The sequence below is a fragment of the Dryobates pubescens genome, chromosome 7 (assembly GCF_014839835.1).
Source record: "Dryobates pubescens isolate bDryPub1 chromosome 7, bDryPub1.pri, whole genome shotgun sequence".
NCBI lineage: Eukaryota > Metazoa > Chordata > Aves > Piciformes > Picidae > Dryobates > Dryobates pubescens.
In genome coordinates this window covers 13,173,381-13,191,405 of record NC_071618.1, presented here as the reverse complement: position 1 = coordinate 13,191,405, position 18,025 = coordinate 13,173,381, and the positions used below count along the sequence as shown (strand labels likewise).

The 18,025-nt window shown below is 38.6% G+C and overlaps 1 protein-coding gene across 1 annotated transcript; it reads left to right on the top strand.

Annotated features, from left to right (window-relative positions):
- The first annotated feature begins 1,488 nt into the window (after positions 1–1,488).
- On the top strand, positions 1,489–15,261 carry LOC104304503 (protein-lysine methyltransferase METTL21E). Its single transcript, XM_009905250.2, is given in 5 exon segments — positions 1,489–1,613; positions 2,811–2,920; positions 11,355–11,512; positions 13,892–14,009; positions 14,827–15,261. Coding segments are annotated over 5 exon segments (936 nt in total). The 3' UTR covers positions 15,252–15,261.
- Positions 15,262–18,025: the final 2,764 nt, after the last annotated feature.

Here is an 18,025-nt window from a genome sequence, read left to right as displayed (position 1 = left end):
ACTACAGTAAAGCACAGAGACCTTCAGTTCTCTGTAGGACTCTGTAGGGTTTGTTTAGTATTTTTGTACAATAATATATTATTTTTCAGTGGTATCTAGAAACCCCAGGTTAGGGTGAAGTGTAATTTTGCTAAAATCTGGGTAAACTAAGGCAGTTCGTGTCCTGAACCAATTATAGTCTGAATAAGAGAATAGAATAGAATTAACCAGGTTGGAAAAGACCTCTGAGATCATCAAGTCCAACCTATCACCCAACACCATCTAATCAACTAAACCATGGCAGCAAGCACCCCATCCAATCTCAAACACTTCCGGTGATGGTGATTCCACCGTCTCCCTGGGCAGCCCATTCCAATGGCCAATCACTCATTCTGTGAAGAACTTCTTCCTAACATCCAGCCTAAACCTCCCCTGGTGCAGTTTGAGACTGTGTCACCTTGTTCTCACGCTGGTTGCCTGGGAGAAAAGACCAACCCCCGCCTGGCTACAACCTCCCTTCAAGTAGCAATAAGGTCTCCCTTGAGCCTCCTCTTCTCCACGCTAAGCAACCCCAGCTCCCTCAGCCTCTCCTCATAGATCTTGTGGTCCAAACCCATCAGCAGCTTTGTTGCCCTTCTCTGGACATGTTCCAGCAAGTCAACATCTTTCCTAAACTGAGGGGCCCAGAACTGGACACAGGACTCAAGGTGTGGCCTAACCAATGCAGTGTACACGGGCAGAACGACCTCCCTGCTCCTGCTGGCCACACTGTTCCTGATCCTGGCCAGAATGCCATTTGCCTTCTTGGCCACCTGGGCACACTGCAGGCTCATGTTCAGCCTACTATCAATCAGTACCCCCATGTCCCTTTCTGCTTGGCTGCTCTCCAGCCACTCTGACCCCAGCCTGTAGGAGTTGTGGCTAATGTGTAGAACACGTCACTTAGATGTGTTAAATCTTATGCCGCTGGACTCTGCCCATCTGTCCAGCCTTTCAAGGTCCCTCTGCAGAGATCTCCTATGTCTTGTGGATGTCTGTCTATGTTCCCATGGTAAATGGTTATGATCTGCGGAGTGAATGTACATACTGTGTATGCATTTGTGCATATATAACATATCTTGACAGCCATCTCCCGGGGTAAAGCAGGCTAGAATTTTGGCAGTAGTGTGCTTTGCTGCAGTTCTGCGTTCCACTGTGAACACACATTAAAATAGCCCTACCCCAAAAGCACCCCTGTCCCTTTGTAAATTGTGCTCCATGCTTGGAAGACCCCTGTGACTCTGAAGAATGGTATTTACCTCTGTGGTCACTTTTAGCAGCACTGAGTAGTTACTAACACTCTGCTGCTATCTTTTTGTGAAAAATACTCTGAAAGTGGTTGCCTTGTTGGTTGGAGTTCCCTTGACTGGGAACTGCTGCAAAATCTTGTTTACTTAGGGGACAGGGTGTGCAGTGCCCACTTTGGTTGTGCTGCAGCTGTCAGGATTTATTACTGCTTCTGGTGTGAGGATGTTGGCAACACGTGACGTGCTTCAGAGCACACTTCTGCCTGGGACTGCCTGGGAGGGAAACGGCCAGGCAGTTAAGGACTTTTCTGTTTAAATACCATCTCTGGAAAGCTGCAGAAGATCCAGGTAACGTTGGCTGAAATGGGTTGGATGCTGGTGACCTTTCACTTGTCTGTGCCATTTGCTCTAAATTACTTTGTACTATATACTTCAAACAGTGTAACTCAGCAACTGAGTTGTTCTGCACTGTTTACTTGCTTGTAGAACTCCTGAATTCTATATTTAAATCTGGCAGGTTGTTGTGTAGTTCAGTGTACAGCAAAGATATTTCTACAAGGGAAAAAAAAAAGGGGGGGGGGGGGAAAAAGAATGTGGAGGACCACAAAATAAAAAGGTTTTCCCATTAAGAGTGATTTTGGTAGCCCAACACTGCTTGTCCTTCAGACTGCAAGGAGACTGATTATTGCTATATTTATCTTCGAATGGGAAGAAAATGTGTCTTTTTCATCTTTCTGAGCTAGGTGACATGCTGATGGATGCATGTAACATTTACTGCTTAATGTTGCAGTAGTTTCTAATGGTGCTTGTTATTCTGAAGGTGCATACAGAGACTCTGAATCCCATCGCATTTCTTTTCTGTTCCCCACATAATGATGGTACTACTGCTAAGTTCACAGATGAAAATAACAGCGGTACTTTTGTTCTACATGTTACAGTGATTGTGTAAAAGTCCCATAAGTTATTTCTCACCTTCAAATAGGTTAATGGATGCTGGCATCGTGATGATAAAGTTAAACATTAAGCCTGTATGTCTTTTGTAGGGTTAAGCCAGGTGAGTATGATGCATCCTTTTCTAACAGGACAGGGCTGTCCTATACTGTCATCTTTCATCTGAAACCTTGGATGGAAAACTTTCCTATGTGCAACTTTTGCTAATAGTTTTTTTCCTTCCCTTTAAAGTCAATTAATAGACCCTTTTGGTGCGTTTCCCCCCTTCTTTTAGACATTTATTGCTGCCTTTCCTTTCAATTGTTTATAAGCCTACCAACTATGGCTTGAATGGATTCTAATTTAAAAATACCACAAAATGGTTTTAAACATTTATCAAAGCTCTTTTTAAAAACAGCTAACCAACCCTCAGCTTGTTTTTTCCCACTTTGAGAATAGAACAGTTGAACTGGTTTGCTGCTTCTGGTTCTTGTGCTTTGGATACTGTGAATATTTATATATCTATGTGTCTTTATTATCAATAAAAGTGATTTTTTAAAATTTTTTTTGGTGAAGTGTTATGTAGGGGAGACTAAATAAAGCCATTTTATTCAGGTGAGCTTATGTTTTTCTGTCCCAGGTTTTGTGGCATAGTATGGATTTGACACCATCAGAGCACAATCATCTACAAAATTATCTGGTAGGAGAATCGAGAAGACAAGAAGGTAAAATGTTTCTTATTTCACTAACTGTTTTGTCACACTTAGGAATATGATTAAGTATAAAGAACAAATTGTGTTGCTGTCAGTGAACTACATATATATATATATTGTATTTTTTAATTTTTTTAAGGGTTGTATTTATGGCACTTGTACAGAAAATGCAACAGATAGCGCTGTTGTAGTACTTTAGCTATGCAGTATTTGCTATACTGGCACACTCTGCTCCCAGCAGTTTCCTACCAGTGCCTGGCATCTTGCCTGCAAGTACTTCCAGGGAATGAAGCTGTAACTATGGTCAAATTATTCAAGAGTTTGTTTGTAGTGTGTCAGTTAGGGAGAACTGGTTATTACAAGCTTGATTTCTGCTTAGACAACCTCAAGCCTAATCTTCAAATATCTTAAGGGGCTGTTGGCAGCTTTTTCTCTTACATGAGTTTGTGGCTGCATGAACTTTAGGATCTTTCAAGAACCTAAATCATCTCAAGAAATCTGTATTAGAGGTCACCAGGAACATACAAGGTTTGAGGGCGAGTGCAGGTGTTATTTTGGGGTGGGGCTCCAGTTTTTCAAAAGGAGGGTGTTTTTAAAAATTATTTTAATTTTTGTAATATTTTTTGTTTAAACCTCATCTGAGTCTTTGTCCATGTAGTCAGGTTTTTGGACTTCTGCTTTTTTGAGAGAGCTCAGCGTCTGGTTTTGCTTTGCCACCTGTTCAGCAAGGCAACGTGGAGCTTTGGGCATGACTGCAATACTTGTAACAAATGAATTGCTTACTGAAACTAATGATTGTTATTTTACTTTCAAATACTTTTTTTTTTTTAAGTACCCCAAATTGTCGACCTTCTCTAGAAAGCTGGCACTGCAAAAGAAGACAGCTAACAGGGATCTCTGTAGATTGCTGTTCTACAAAGCACTGTTCAAGTGCCTTAATCTGGAGATCTTCCGTAATGCAATTCTTTCCCTATTGCATAATTCTAACTTGGAGAAAGAGCTCAAGATGATCCCATGCAATGAAGTGTGATTGCTGGGGGAAAATATATCTAGAAGTATAAATATTAAAAGTAGAGCTACTAAAGGCTGAAATGTTGATGACTGCCATTATGTATTCTTCAGTACACAAGGGCTGAGGTAAAGCTTCTGCAGGCTTGTCTCTCTAATGTTGCTATGGCACACAGGAGGGAAGAAGTGAGTCTGCATGTAATATTTTTAGCTATTGAATTATGAAAATAAATTGAGTTCTGGGACATTAGGTCAATGAATAGAAAATTGGTTGGTAGGACAGAATGCTTAAATCAAAGGCAGAAATATATTCCACTCAGCTAACAAGAGTAACTGTGTTGATAGGAATAGCGGGCACTTCTCTTGTATGTCTGGAAACACTGGTTTAAGAGGATGAGGAGACATGAATGGCAAATAGGATAGTTTTACAGCTTCATCTAACACCAGACTTTGGCATATTGAATTTCATGCCGGGTTCTAAAGGGGAAGAGTGATGAACCTGCTGCATGAAGACTTTCCTGTTCTATCACCCAACAACCATGTCCTCTTCTTCAAACCTTTTCCTCTTTGACCTTCCCTATTTCCACTTCATTAACTTCACCTATGCAGTCTCAATCTCTCTTTCTCATAGTTTTTATTCCAGTTCAGTTTCTCTGCAAGTTCTATTCTGAGCTTTTTCGATTTCATGCCTTTCCCTTTCCTTCTTATTTCGCTTGTCACAAGTTCTGCAGGTCAGAACTGGCTATGCTTTTCTGGGATCAAATTCTGCCAATGCTGTCTTAATTTCTTGGCATACTAAATTACTTTACTACAGTTATAGTTGTATTATTTAAATTCACTCCAGAATAATTTTATCTCTGAGATAGGAGGAGAGCAAGTTTGCAAGGCCTACTTGTCCTTGACACTCTGTCATCTCACTTCACTTGGCCAGGGCTCAGATTTTACTCCATAAATATCTGAGGAAATGCTGACCTGGTAACCTTCACATGTCTCCTGGTGTTTTATAAGGAACACCCTCCTCACCTAGCTTGACAGAGATTCTAACTGATGGCAATTTCTACCATCATTTCAAGTCTTTGGATGGAATCCAGAAAGATACCTTAAATAGGACACAGTTGGAATGAAGGCAAGTGAGAACCAATCTAACCCTGTAACTTATGCTATTCAGTCAGGAAGAGTGAGTGACTTCTCACTCCCTTCCCCACTGACACTTTTTCCATTGACTTTAAAGCCTTTACTACAAAATGTGAAAAACATCCTGAGACTGAAGCATGGAGCCCAAGTCTGCCTCTTCACCACTGAGTGCAAAATTAATAGTTGGATACAAAAGGCCTGTATCTAGTGGAGTCCCTCTGGGGTCAGTACTGGGACTAATACTATTTAATATATTCATCAATGACCTGGATGAGGGAAGAGAGTGCACTGTCAGCAAGTTTGCTGATGACACTAAACTGGGTGGAGTGGCTGATGCACCAGAAGGTTGTGCTGCCATTTGGTGAGACTTAGGCTGGAAAGTTGAGCAGGGAGAAATTTAATGAAATTCAACAAGGGCAAGTGTAGAGTTTTGCACCTGGGAAAGAACACCACCATGTACCAGTATAGGTTGATGACTGAGCTGTTGGAGAGCAGTGAAGGGGAAAAGGACCTGGGGATCCTAGTGGATGGAAGGTTGACCATGAGCCAGCAATGTGCTCTTGTGGCCAAGAAGCCAAATGATATTCGGGGGTGTATTAGAAGGGGTGTGGTTAGTAGGTTGACAGGCTGTTGGCCTTTTATAATATACATTAGAGCATCTAATTTAAGAACACACTATTCTCTTGTAGTCAAAGGAAAATAGTTACCTTTAAACATAAATAGTTGCTTACCCTAGGCCTGAAAGTGTTTTCAATGACAAACATGATGAAGTAACAAGGGAAGTACTTGGCATATTTGAATTCATTATATGTTCATGAGACTACATGACTACTGACTACACTTCTATTTTCAGCCTTCTAATTGTTTTGGATGACCTCTGAAGGGGACGGGACTGAGACATCAGTGGTGTGAATTGCAAATTGAAGATGTGCCTCTCAAGCCTGTGTAAATACACAGACTGCATACTATGAGCACATACCTCCCCTCTTCTTGCCTTCGCATGCTCTGAGCTAAGTGTATCTTGTCCCTTGGCTGAGAAGAGGTTACTCATGGGTGGCAGTTTTGTATTTCTGCATTTCAAAGTATAAAGTTTCAGCCATTATGTTACTCTGATGCAGTATCTCAGATAATCAATATAATGTACCTCATTATTGCCATCACTTCAGAAGGCTGAGCTTGTAATGAATGTACTGGAATGTCTACACTCACATGATCATTTCCCTTTTTGTAGGTGGGGATGAAGTAAGGAAAATTTGACTGTGTAGTTTAGATAACTATTGGAACAGTACTTTGTTTTATATTCTCACAAAGGTGTGGGTTACATCTGACTTCTAGAAAATCAAGGGCACAATTAGATTTCCCACCAAATCTTTTCCATTAAGAGTCCTTAGGCTGTAATGGAATGAATAAGTGGAATGAAATAAAGATACTAAAGTGATACCACTTAGAATTAGGAGACTATTCTGTGTATGCTTCCATGGAGCTATCTGTAATGCTTGCAAGACCAAGTCTGTGATGTCAGTAGCTCAGTAAAAACTGTGAGACTACAAACTCTCATAGAATTGGAACCCAGTGTAGATTTGGTGTAAACTTCTGAGCCATTGGAAATACCCAGATAGAGATGCAGGGCTACCTTCTGATGATACTGTCAATACAGTAATGTAACTCTGCCCTGGTCATCTCTTGCAGTTACAGAACTGGTTGAAGATTTGTTCCCTTACTGACCTTTCTGCAGGTATCTTCTTGACACTGGGATATGTAGATAGCTGTTTTACACATACATACGTATACACACACGAAACACACACACACACACATATATATAATAGCTGTAATGCATATTACATAATATATATGAAACATATATATGTATATAAAGTGCATATCAACTCTTTACTTGGAATGACTCTGGTTTTGTGTGTCCACAGTGGGCATATCTATAGAGCCCTGGCTATCATGAAATCTTAGTACTTTCTCTCACACCTTACTCAATCAGTAGCATCAGGACAGATAGCACTCCTGTGTACATCAAGCACAGGGCTAGTTGACAAGAAGTCTTAAAGAAACTGTGTGCATCTTCACAGCTGTTGATTCTTAAAATACTTGTAAGTACAAGTCTGAATGGTAATTTTTCAGTCTAAACTCTACAAATAAGAATATACTGCTTCTGAAGAAGGGAGAGTATGTTGTTGCAGAGCTGAACTTTGCTGAAGGCTTGAATTTCACTCCTTTTGCCAACTGGAGAAGCAGAGGACTGGGTCTTATTTCCTTATCACCTTTGGTTGTGACACCACTTGACCTCAAGAGATTAGGAAGCATAAAGCCAGCACTTAAAAGAGACTAATCTGTGTTTTTCACTGTAGGTTGTTTTGGTGAATTATTGAGTGAAACTATTGTTTCTGAATTAATGCTGACCTAATTCATTAGCAAAGCACTTGGAGTATGTTTTATTACTCTGTGTGCCATTTGGTAATTGGGTCTGAAAATGGAGATACTGACTGCTACTATATTCTTCACAGTTTTTATGTAGAAGGTTTATTTGACTTCATTTTTTAGTCACATTTTTATTCAGGTATCTAGACAGTGGTATTCCTTTTAATATAATTTTAATTAAACCCCATTGTCTTTGCTGCTTTTCCTGCATTTTAAGTGCTGTTTAACAGTGCTTGTTTCTGTTCCCTGGAGAATGAATTAATATAGGCAGTATCATTAGTTGTGCCGTGAGAGATTTAGCATGCACTATCAGTTACTGGAGATACCCAACTGAATTTTAAGGTTATTGTTTCTGTATGGAGCTGTATACTCACAAACATGATTTTGTGTGGCAATTGGTATAAAGGCAACAGCTGATCACTTAGTGTGTTTCTAAACAGGTATTATTTCTACTCATTCTAAGCAAAAAATGAGCAGGTGAAGATAGACTAAGGCCCATTGTGTGATTTTCTTCATTGTTAAAGAAAGTACAGTTTGCATCTTGTTCCATTCTGACCTGGTCTATCTCCTGTTATTTTCCTTCTACTTTCCCTTCCCCACTCGGACTTCTTCAACTCTGTCACAGCAGAACTTGTGTTCTTTTCTTTCTGTATGTTTTGTTCTAATACATGTGTTTCTCTAACCTGCTACTGACTTTGCAACTCCAGTCTTCCATACAGTTTAGCATGTCTCTTTGGAAAACTATGTTTGCATTTTATTTATAATAACAATGCTAGCTTTGCTTTTGAGAATGATGTTCATGCTGTTTTCTTAATGATGTGGTTGATAGAGTGCAAGATGTCAGGGGTGTATGACTTTTCTCCCTTAGCCCTGATCAAAGAACGTGATCCAAAGATGTCAGACTTTTATGATTAACAATACTTTACCTGAAATCTTTCCAAGAACACTGTCAAACATTAACTGATTAGAAAGAAAGTCTTAACAAAATTAAAGACATTCCAGTTCTATTTGAAGAAGAATTTAGGCCATCTATAGATGAGAATGTATTTGTGAACACAGTCTCAAGACCAAAGGAACATTATTTTTTTCACTAAAAATTAATCTTTATTTTACCTGAACAGGATCAAGCTGTCTCATCTTAATGTAAACAAGATTCTAGCACCTGAAACTCAGGATCTCTGTTTATACATGTTCATGCAAAGAGACAAATAGGCTGAAGAAGGTCATATGCCACTACGATGCCTCTCCAAATCACAGAAGAGGTGTGAGGGCAAACATACCCAGTCAAACCCAGGCAAATGAATTTCCCATTAGTTCTATAATTTTTCTATTCTGAATGATCTGATGACAGTTACAGAAAAAAAATAGCTTCTTTCTTTTTGTACAGTCTCACAAAAAGTTCAGTTTTTCTGAAAGATACAAAGAGGAAAATAGAAGAGTACGAAGGGAAACCTGTACGTAAATAAGAAAATCTGGCTCAAAGTCTGCACTCCTTATTTTGTCAGCACTCTTTTTAAGAATCATTAGCATCCTGGTCCTGTTAAAATTTCTCAGTAGTGTTTTGAAAACTCTCTGTCATATGATCTCTATGTATGTATGTATGTATCTATGTATGTCTATGTATGTATTCTATGTATGTATGTCTCTGATGAAACACATACTCTTTTTCGATTCCACACAAGAGTAAGATCTTCTTAAGACAATAATATAAAAATTATACAGACTTCTCTAAATAGCCCACCTGCAGGGTTACCAGAGGGATATGATGGCTAAAGATTTAACTGGTGATATCAATTAGTAGATCTGGGATTCTTCTTTCAGGGGTGTGGAAAGGTTTAGCTCAGGTAGGGAGCAGGGGCTTACAAACTCTGTTCACATAGATGCTATGCAAGCCTTAGGTAGAAAGATTGCTGATAACGTAGGGAATATGTGGGAAGTGTTGATCACTAGATGGGTAATTGTAATACTGTGAAAGTTGTATAAGTCTTCTGAAAGAAGCTTTGTAAGTTAAAACATAGTAAGTTATGGCTTCTCAGAAAATTGGATCCAAAACAGATGTCAAGACAAGAAAAAAAGTCAAGAAAAATGGTTGTAATAGGGAAGTAATAAAAGGAATAGCTTTTTTTTTTTTCCTTCCAAACTAGTACTGATTGCAGAACAAGATCAGACTGCTCTAAGCAATCAGAGAAGATTAAAAACAGGCTATATCTGGTATGCCTGTAAAAAAGGATGATATAATAAATATACTTACAATATATGTAATAAGACAGCTTCATAAGAAAAGATTAATTTTGCCCTGGAGCAGCATTTCTCTGACATTTAAGTCATGTTTGTGTAGAGTTGCCTGCTTGCAGGCACAACGATACATATGTTTTCTCTTAACATTACAGACTTGAAGAAGCTGTTTGTGTTTTTAACTTTTAGATTATGCCTGGGTGTCAGCATACTAAGATTGAACATGAAAATTTTTGCCTTTTTTTATCCTTGTTTGTTGCTGTTCTCTAGTTTCCTTTAATGATTAGAGTAAGTTGTCTTACAAGTTTAAAGCAGGGGCTAATGATCCTGAGCATCTTCCTGATGTGTTTTGCTTGGTATCATCTCTTTCTTTGTTCACCCTTGCTTTTGTTCCTTGATCCTTCTGTCAGAAGGAAGGGAGACTTTGTTAATAGGTTATGGCAATAAAAATACCGAGGCTTATGGCAGAGCAAATGACAACACTTGAGGTCATAAAGTCCTGTGATAGCAGTGATTTGAGGGGGAAAAAATGTGAAGAATTTTTGGTAGACAAATATGGTTTATGCTGATGATGAAAACAAAAAAATGTTTTTGTTTTTAAGAGACATTGGGCCTGGAGTTTTCTTGCAGATCCTAGTCCTAGTATCTGTGATGGTAACTGCAGGCTTCATACAGAAACTCTGCTTTGGACAAGATGGCAACCCAGATATCCAAATCTCTAGCATGCTTTCTAGATGTAGCTTGTAAACATGTTTTCCTTTAGCAAATTTGCCAAGAGGTCATAGTTGTCTGTGAAAGCAAATGTCCTGTGAAAACTTGGAATGATTCTAGGCTTTGCTGAGAAAATGCTCTGGACAGATTCACTTTTTCTTTTTTCCTTTTGTAACATTGTGGTGCCAGCTTGGTGTGATGATGGCAAAACTGAAGCTGGCTTGGTATTCAGCTGAAAAAGAATGAATCCTCTCCTGTTAGAAGAGTTATCCAGGATTATGTTAGCTATCATAAATATCCTTTGCTTAGCAACAGCGATGGCATTCAGGGTATCAAGCCAACTGGAAAGAATCCCTGTGACAGGGCTCTGTTGGAGTGGGTGGATAAGCTTTCCTGACAGCACTACTGCTTTCACTCCTGTCTGTCATAATTTGTGTTGCTAAGATCTGTTTCACAAGTTTTGTGACAGACTTATAAATGATACTGTGGCTTTTTTTTGTTTACTGTCAAAAAGAACCATAATATGGGGATAGGGAACAGTAGAAGGATACGGACAATAATAAAAACACTGGGCAGATGAGACCATGAATGTCTGTACTAGGGCAGCTGCTCTTAAAGGGTGAAAGAAATGAAAAAATTTCCTTTGGATTGCTGAAATGGAAAGTAATATATGTCAGTACGTCGGTTCTTTAGTTTTTATAAGCTTGACTTCTTCTTCAAAACAGGAAAGAAGTTATTTAGTCATAGACTGAAAAAATTAAATTAGAATTCAGGAGACTTCCCATGTACCATGCTAACCATTAATGGTGAAATGTATTTTTATTCACAGGCATAATTCACATTTCAAATCAGATTTTCAATATCAATTGGTAGCTTCATTATCAGTTCACTCAGCCTGTTTGACCTTTTATATTTTTGCTTCCAGGGGAAGAAGAAGATGAACAGATAGTTGCAGAAATCATGAAAAGGCGCTTTTTTCCTGCTCTTTTAACTCATAAGACCTGGGAAGGCTTTCACTTTGCTGGCCATGAGATAAGAATTACAGAAACAACTGATTTTTATGGAGGAGTCGTCTGGCCATCGGTACAATACTTATGCAATATTGTTGATCTTTAAATTTTGGAGTCTTCTAGCAGTTTTAATTTGGTTTACATGATAAACATGTGTTTTGCATGATAAACATGCAATGTAAACCCAAGGAAAAGATTCTGTGCCTTTCTGTCTCCATTCTGCAGATCTCAAACTTGAATGTAGCCTGATTTCTTATGGATTCCTGTTTCTTAAAGCTTAAATTTCTTGTTTGTGCCCGTATGACACAAAATGTGATCCTGTGTCTCCCTCTCATCTGTTAGTAACTTTGGACCCTGCTGGCCAGTTACAAGCATATTTTAAAAATACTGACAGTTGTATATCAGGCAGAACCAGGTTGCAGAAATGGCTGTGGTAAGAGCTCACAAGGTATTAGCATTCACAGAATCTACTCACCCTACTTATGTGAGAAACTAATTGTAAATAGGGAGACATGGGAATAGGCTCACCAGGAGCTTTGAAGTTTCTTAAATGGCCAAAAAACTATTGGGAGAGAACCACTGTCCTTGGGTCTTGATATAAGACCTATCAACATGCTCACCATCTTCAGGATTTTGAATCTGTGCAATGCAGCTAACTGATGGTTTTGAAATAATCAACAGTGAAAGAAAGCACTGCAGCCAGAAGGTGCCATGATGCACTATTGACACTTGCAGTATTCAGAGAATATCCCTTAAACAGAACCATGTCCAGGAGGGCGAGAATTAAAACCCAAGAGGCTCCATTTATATTCAGTGGTATCAACCTCCTAGGACTGTGCTATTCTGGAGAAGTATGGCCACAATTCAGATGAAGAGAGTTAGAGTGCTCTGCTGTTTCAAATTCTAGACAATTTTCCTTATCTTAGCAGACCTGGACAAGTCATTTATACTATATCTCTAAGTGGTCTCAGTGCATGTCCTCAAGGAAGGGTTGATTGCCAATTATCCTGATAAAATTGTGGGCTGTACCGAAAACCTCATGCGGTATTGGGGTTGTTTTTGTTTGTGGTTTTGTGTGTGGGTTTGTATTGTGGGGTTTCTTTTGGTTTTGTGGGTGTTGTTTGATTTTTTTTTTTCCTGATCAGTGGTGGTTTGCTTTTTGTGTTTGTTTCACACACCCCCCCCCCCCCCCCCCTTTTTTTTTGTCTTCTTCTTTTTCTTTTTCTGGAAGTGTTTATCCAGTTTCACTGTGGAAGGAAGGCAGCCCTTCTGTCAATGTCTCTTCATGTTTTCCCTTCTAGTTCCATTCAGCAGTATTTGAATTCTTCAAAAAGAAAAAAGCCAGCCTGATTTTTTTATGAGGGCAGAAACTTTAGGGAAAATAAAGTTTTGGCATATTTCATCAAAAAGATGACAGATCTCAAAGTTTCCTTAATGTAGCTCACAGAATTTTCGATCCTACCAGCCAGTTTCTACAACAGAATATGGCAAAACTCTGGAGAAAGAAATTACAGGAATATATGGGAATGATAATATAATATGTTTTTTAAATGTCACTCAAACATCATGCAAAATCTTTGAGAGCCTGGCTTTAATTAGTCATGGTGCTTAGAGACTTATTTTTATGGTTTTATATATATAAGTTTGTTGATTACAACATATATGTAAGTTTGCTTAAAAGACCCTAGTCTTTTTGCTTTGAATTAAGAGGTAGAAAGTGAAAACCTTTGAAATTCTAGCATGTTAACATTGGGTCAACCGTCTTCCTATTTCACTAGTCAGTATGAGATGGGGCAGAAAAGCTGACGAAGCTTCATTATCACAATATATAAGTGCATGTATAAAGAGTCTATTGTAGTGGGCTTTTTGTAGCTCGGGTTGCTATAAGGGTTAACAAGGTAAGCACACAGACACCGTAAATAAACTGAACTGGAGGAAAAGGGGTAAATCTATCCATCCCTTTTTAGTCATTGTGGTAATTAATTATTGTTAGAAATAATGAACTATTGAAGGAGATTAACAAGGGTTGTTGTGGATTTTCTCTCACAAGCAGTCCTTATATCAAGATGTCTTTGTGAAGGATACGTTTTAACTCAACCAGAAGTAAGTGCAGTTATAAGCAGGAATTGCTGATTGGAATTTTACACCTCAAGTTATGCAGCGTGACAGATGAGATAATTGCAGTTGTTCCTTCTGGCTATAATTGCTTTGCAAGCCCATACTGAGGCACGTTGTGGCATTTATTTTGTCAACCTATAGAGCTCAAAGATCATAGTGAGCTGTGATCCTTTGAAGACAGCACTTGAATGAATATTGCTCATTTAAACAGACGTGAATTACTGAATAGACAATTTTTTCTTTGCATGCTTTTAAATGACAATATATAGTTAGTGAAGGAAAGGATTTATTTCATTTATTTGTTCAGTATGTTCATGGATTCCCTCCCCTACAGGCTCTTGTTCTGTGTTATTTTTTGGAAACTAATTCTAAACAATACAATTTGGTTGACAAAAATGTGATTGAAATTGGAGCTGGAACTGGGTTGGTCTCCATAGTAGCCAGTTTACTGGGTGAGTACATATCACTGCTGTTGTGCTCTTGGAAACATCTCTCAGACGAATACTGGAGGACAAAGGAAGTGGCTTAGTTCTCCTAAAAGCTGTGAGTGTACACATGTAGTAAAGCAGGGTGATGATGTCATTAGCAGTGTTAACCAAAGGACCAAAATAAGAAACTGATGGCTTTACAGAATGTCAGTGGCAACCAGATGAAACAGGATGAAGGTAAGACCAATGCATTGTCTTCCATTGACCAAGCAGCTCTTGGATGCCAGGCCACTTTCTTTCCGTTTGTATTCAGCACTTTTTTCCTTTTCTTTTTTTTTTTTTTTTCCCCAGAGACTAATTAGCAACTTGCTTTTTCTGCTACAGACATTGTGCTTTCTCTCACAGTAGTCAATTCTTCTTCAAGAGTCATCCAGATTAGCGACTTCTGCATTTTAACAGAATTTTAGCTTTTTGTAGTCTGAGAAAGCTTCTTCCTGTGTGAAAAAAACCAAGAATCTGAGGCCATGCTTTAAATGTCATGTGGTTGTCTTGGAGTCAGTAACTGGGACTGTTCAATCCTTAGTTGCTCACAGTGGTTTTAATGCCCATGATATCAAGATGCAGTAAGTACCTGATTTCTCCCCAGCTGTATTTAGGTGAAAATCTGTGGAGGAGAACTGCTGGGAATGAATATTTTAAGCACAACAGCTAAGAGATATTGGAAGAATTTACATTCTTCTCAGTGAGAGCTACCTGGTAAAATCAGTGGCTTTTGTGAATGGGCTTTTACTGAAGTCTGGAAGTATATTCAAAGATTATGTTTGTTTCCTCTCTGTCACAGGAGCACTGGTTACTGCCACAGATGTGCCAGAACTTCTGGGAAACCTTCAACACAATGTTCTCCAAAATACGAAGCTGAACTGCAAGCACCAGCCTTGTGTTAAAGAATTGTCTTGGGGAATAGACTTAGAAAAGAACTTTCCTAAGTCCTCCTGTCACTTTGACTATATTATGGCTGCTGATGTAGTGTACCACCATCCTTTCCTTGATGAACTCCTCGAAACATTTGATCACTTGTGCAAGAAGGACACTGTTATTCTTTGGGCTATGAAATTTAGATTTGACAAAGAAAACCAATTCGTGGGCAGATTTCAGGCACTGTTTGACTTAGAGGTGATTTCTAATTTCCCCAGTTTGAACATAACCTTGTATAAGGCAATGAGGAAGGGTAGAATGAAAGACAGACCTTCCAAATCAACAGTCTGAAAAAAAGGTACAGGGAGCTGATAGTTTTTGCTCTTCTGCAGCTTCTTTCCTTTTGACTAATTTTCATATTAGTAAAAACTAACATCTGCATAAGTTGCATTTTTAGAGACATCTAAAACAAAACATAAATTCCCAGTGCATCCCTAACAAATCCCTCAATTCAATTTGCCATTAGTTTTGCACACAAAATAAATTTATCTTTGATGCCTTCTTGACTTTTATGTACTAAGCTGAAAATACCATTACCCTTACAGGTTGTGTAATGAGTATTTACAACATGTTTCAATTGCATCTCTGAAGGTCTTATAAGATCAACTAATCGCTTAAAACTTTAGACTATGATACATCTTTGCATTTAAAATCTGTGGTGTTAATTTGATCTTTCTCCATTCTCAGTGTTGTGCAAATCCTTCCATTGGGCAGACTTTATATTAAATTAAATTAGCTGACAGCCCTCCTCCCACTCCCCTCACCCCCCTTTGGGAAATACGTTGTCAAACAAGGGGAAAGAATATATTAGTTACCCTTTGATTTAATTGTTATGCTTTCTTTCCATATAATTTTTTATTTAGATTTAGGGATTCTTCAACAGAAAACTGCGCATGAGTCAAGGAGTTAAATGGTTTGTTGCTTGAAAAAAGCCTTGGATAAAAAGAGTACAGCATATCACTAACTGCCCTTTATAAAGACTTAAAATTCTTGAAAGTTTGCTACTCCAAAAAGAAATGGTTATTTGGGCCTCATGGAATGACGATGGAAAACTGACAGTGGCCATCAAGAGAGGAGTTTTGCACTGCCGGCTGGTGGTGACGAGGAGCAGAAAATGAAGCCAGTCTGACATATTGTGGCTGAGGCATGGGCAGGCTTAGGTGTTTTTGTTTGTTTGTTTGCTTGTTTTTTGTAATATGGACAAACAAAATACTTCTGATCACTCAGTAACCTGTGTTCCTATTTTCAGTGCTCAGATTAGTGTCCTTGAAAGGCTATAAATGAACTATATTTTTAGGAGATTAATAAAATAGTCTTTTGCACATCCCATATTTTTTGATTTAATTTGAATGTGAGACTTTCAAGTTCCTTGCAGGCTAGAGAAGAAAATCTGACTCATGCTACTGTCCAGGCAGAGTTTTTTCACCTCTGCTGTAGCAGGCAATAGCTCTAGTAATATGAAGGCTGTAAGGGCTGTCAGTCTTTATCATTTTAGCTCCTCTTTATATTTCCTCCAGGAGTTTTTTTACTTATTGCCAGATCTGATTTTTATTTATTTTTTTAATAGCAATGTCCAGAACATTTCAGTTGTTTGTACCTCTTCTTGTGACAGATGCATGTTACTTATTTGCTCTGAAGCTTGGCACAAATATGGGACTATGATAAATGACTGGTATAACTGAAAAGTACTCTTATTCACAGATGAACATTTGGTATTCTTGGGACAAAGGGGCACAGTATTGGAGCTGAAGTATTGCAGAGAGAAGAATCTGAGCTGTCAAACTTCTCCAGTAGGAGCTGGGGATGCCATGCATGAAAGTAGGTGGTTAAAAGAATTTTGGAGAGAGGACAGATGAGGATGTGAGAGAAAAGGTTATAATGAGAAAGTGAGATGGAGGAAGAGAAAGAGGTGGCAACAGCAAGACTGACTGCAAAAAGTGTTAGGAATCATAGTGCAAGGGTAGACAATCTTTCTGGATACTGATTATAAGGGGAGCATTCCTGGTGGGTCTCAGAGAATGACTCTGTAGTAATACTGGAGCAATTAGTATGTCTTAGCCCAAGGCAGAAAAATGAGAAAAAAGGATGTCAAGTCCATCAACTCTATTTTCTGACTCTCTTGCTGGGACATCGCACATGAGTCTTGGAGTTTATTAATGAAAATCTTCTATTCTTCATCAGTTGCTTTTCTTTGACAAGATTTGTAGGAAGAGGTAGCATCTTTTATTGGGTCAAGCAGTGTAAGGAGAAAATTAGACTCCATGACAGTTGGTATGGAGTATTACCTCTACTTACAGATGTTATTATGCAGCTGTAAAAAAACCCCACAGCTACAGAGTAGAAGTATTTTTTTCCACTCTGTATAGTTTGGTTTAAGTGAACAAAGAAATAAATGTGAATCTCTGCCATTTCTGGAGTTACGCCTGCCGCCTTCCAACCCACTTGCAACCATAAAATCCACTGCAATTGAAACACTAATCCTTGCATCTCAAAGGGCATTTCTGCTTAGAAATGTTTCATGGATAAATGGATTGACGCTCTAATTAACATGCAATAGCAAAAACATCTCATGTACCCCAGACTGATGAAGGCTAAAGAGGAAAAGGAAGACTACATCAAAGCAGTTAAGCGTGATCACTTTCAAATAGCTATTCTGCTGATTAGCCCTCTTGTTTGGGCTGCAGGCTTCAGAATTGGGTCATTTATCCCCAAGAGATTGTTAATATTTATTGTAACATCACATTGGTCCTCTTTTTCATAAATGTGTCTAGCACTGCTCTGTGAAGCTTCCCAGGAAAGCTCTAGTGACTGGCTATTCTATTGTACAGCCACCTTTTGTCCTCTGGTATGATGGATGGGTTATTAGTCATGACCAATGGAGGGTGAGGTAGTATAGGACATTTGTCTATGGAGTATATTTCTCCTCTTTCAGAGCAAGTTTCACATGAATGTCAAGTATTACTGATTCTGAAAGTCAGTTGTAATTTTAATAATCACTTGTTCTTTGCTCTAACATTTCAAAAGGAGAATCAAGTTGTCATTCAGTGCATTATGTTGCTAATATA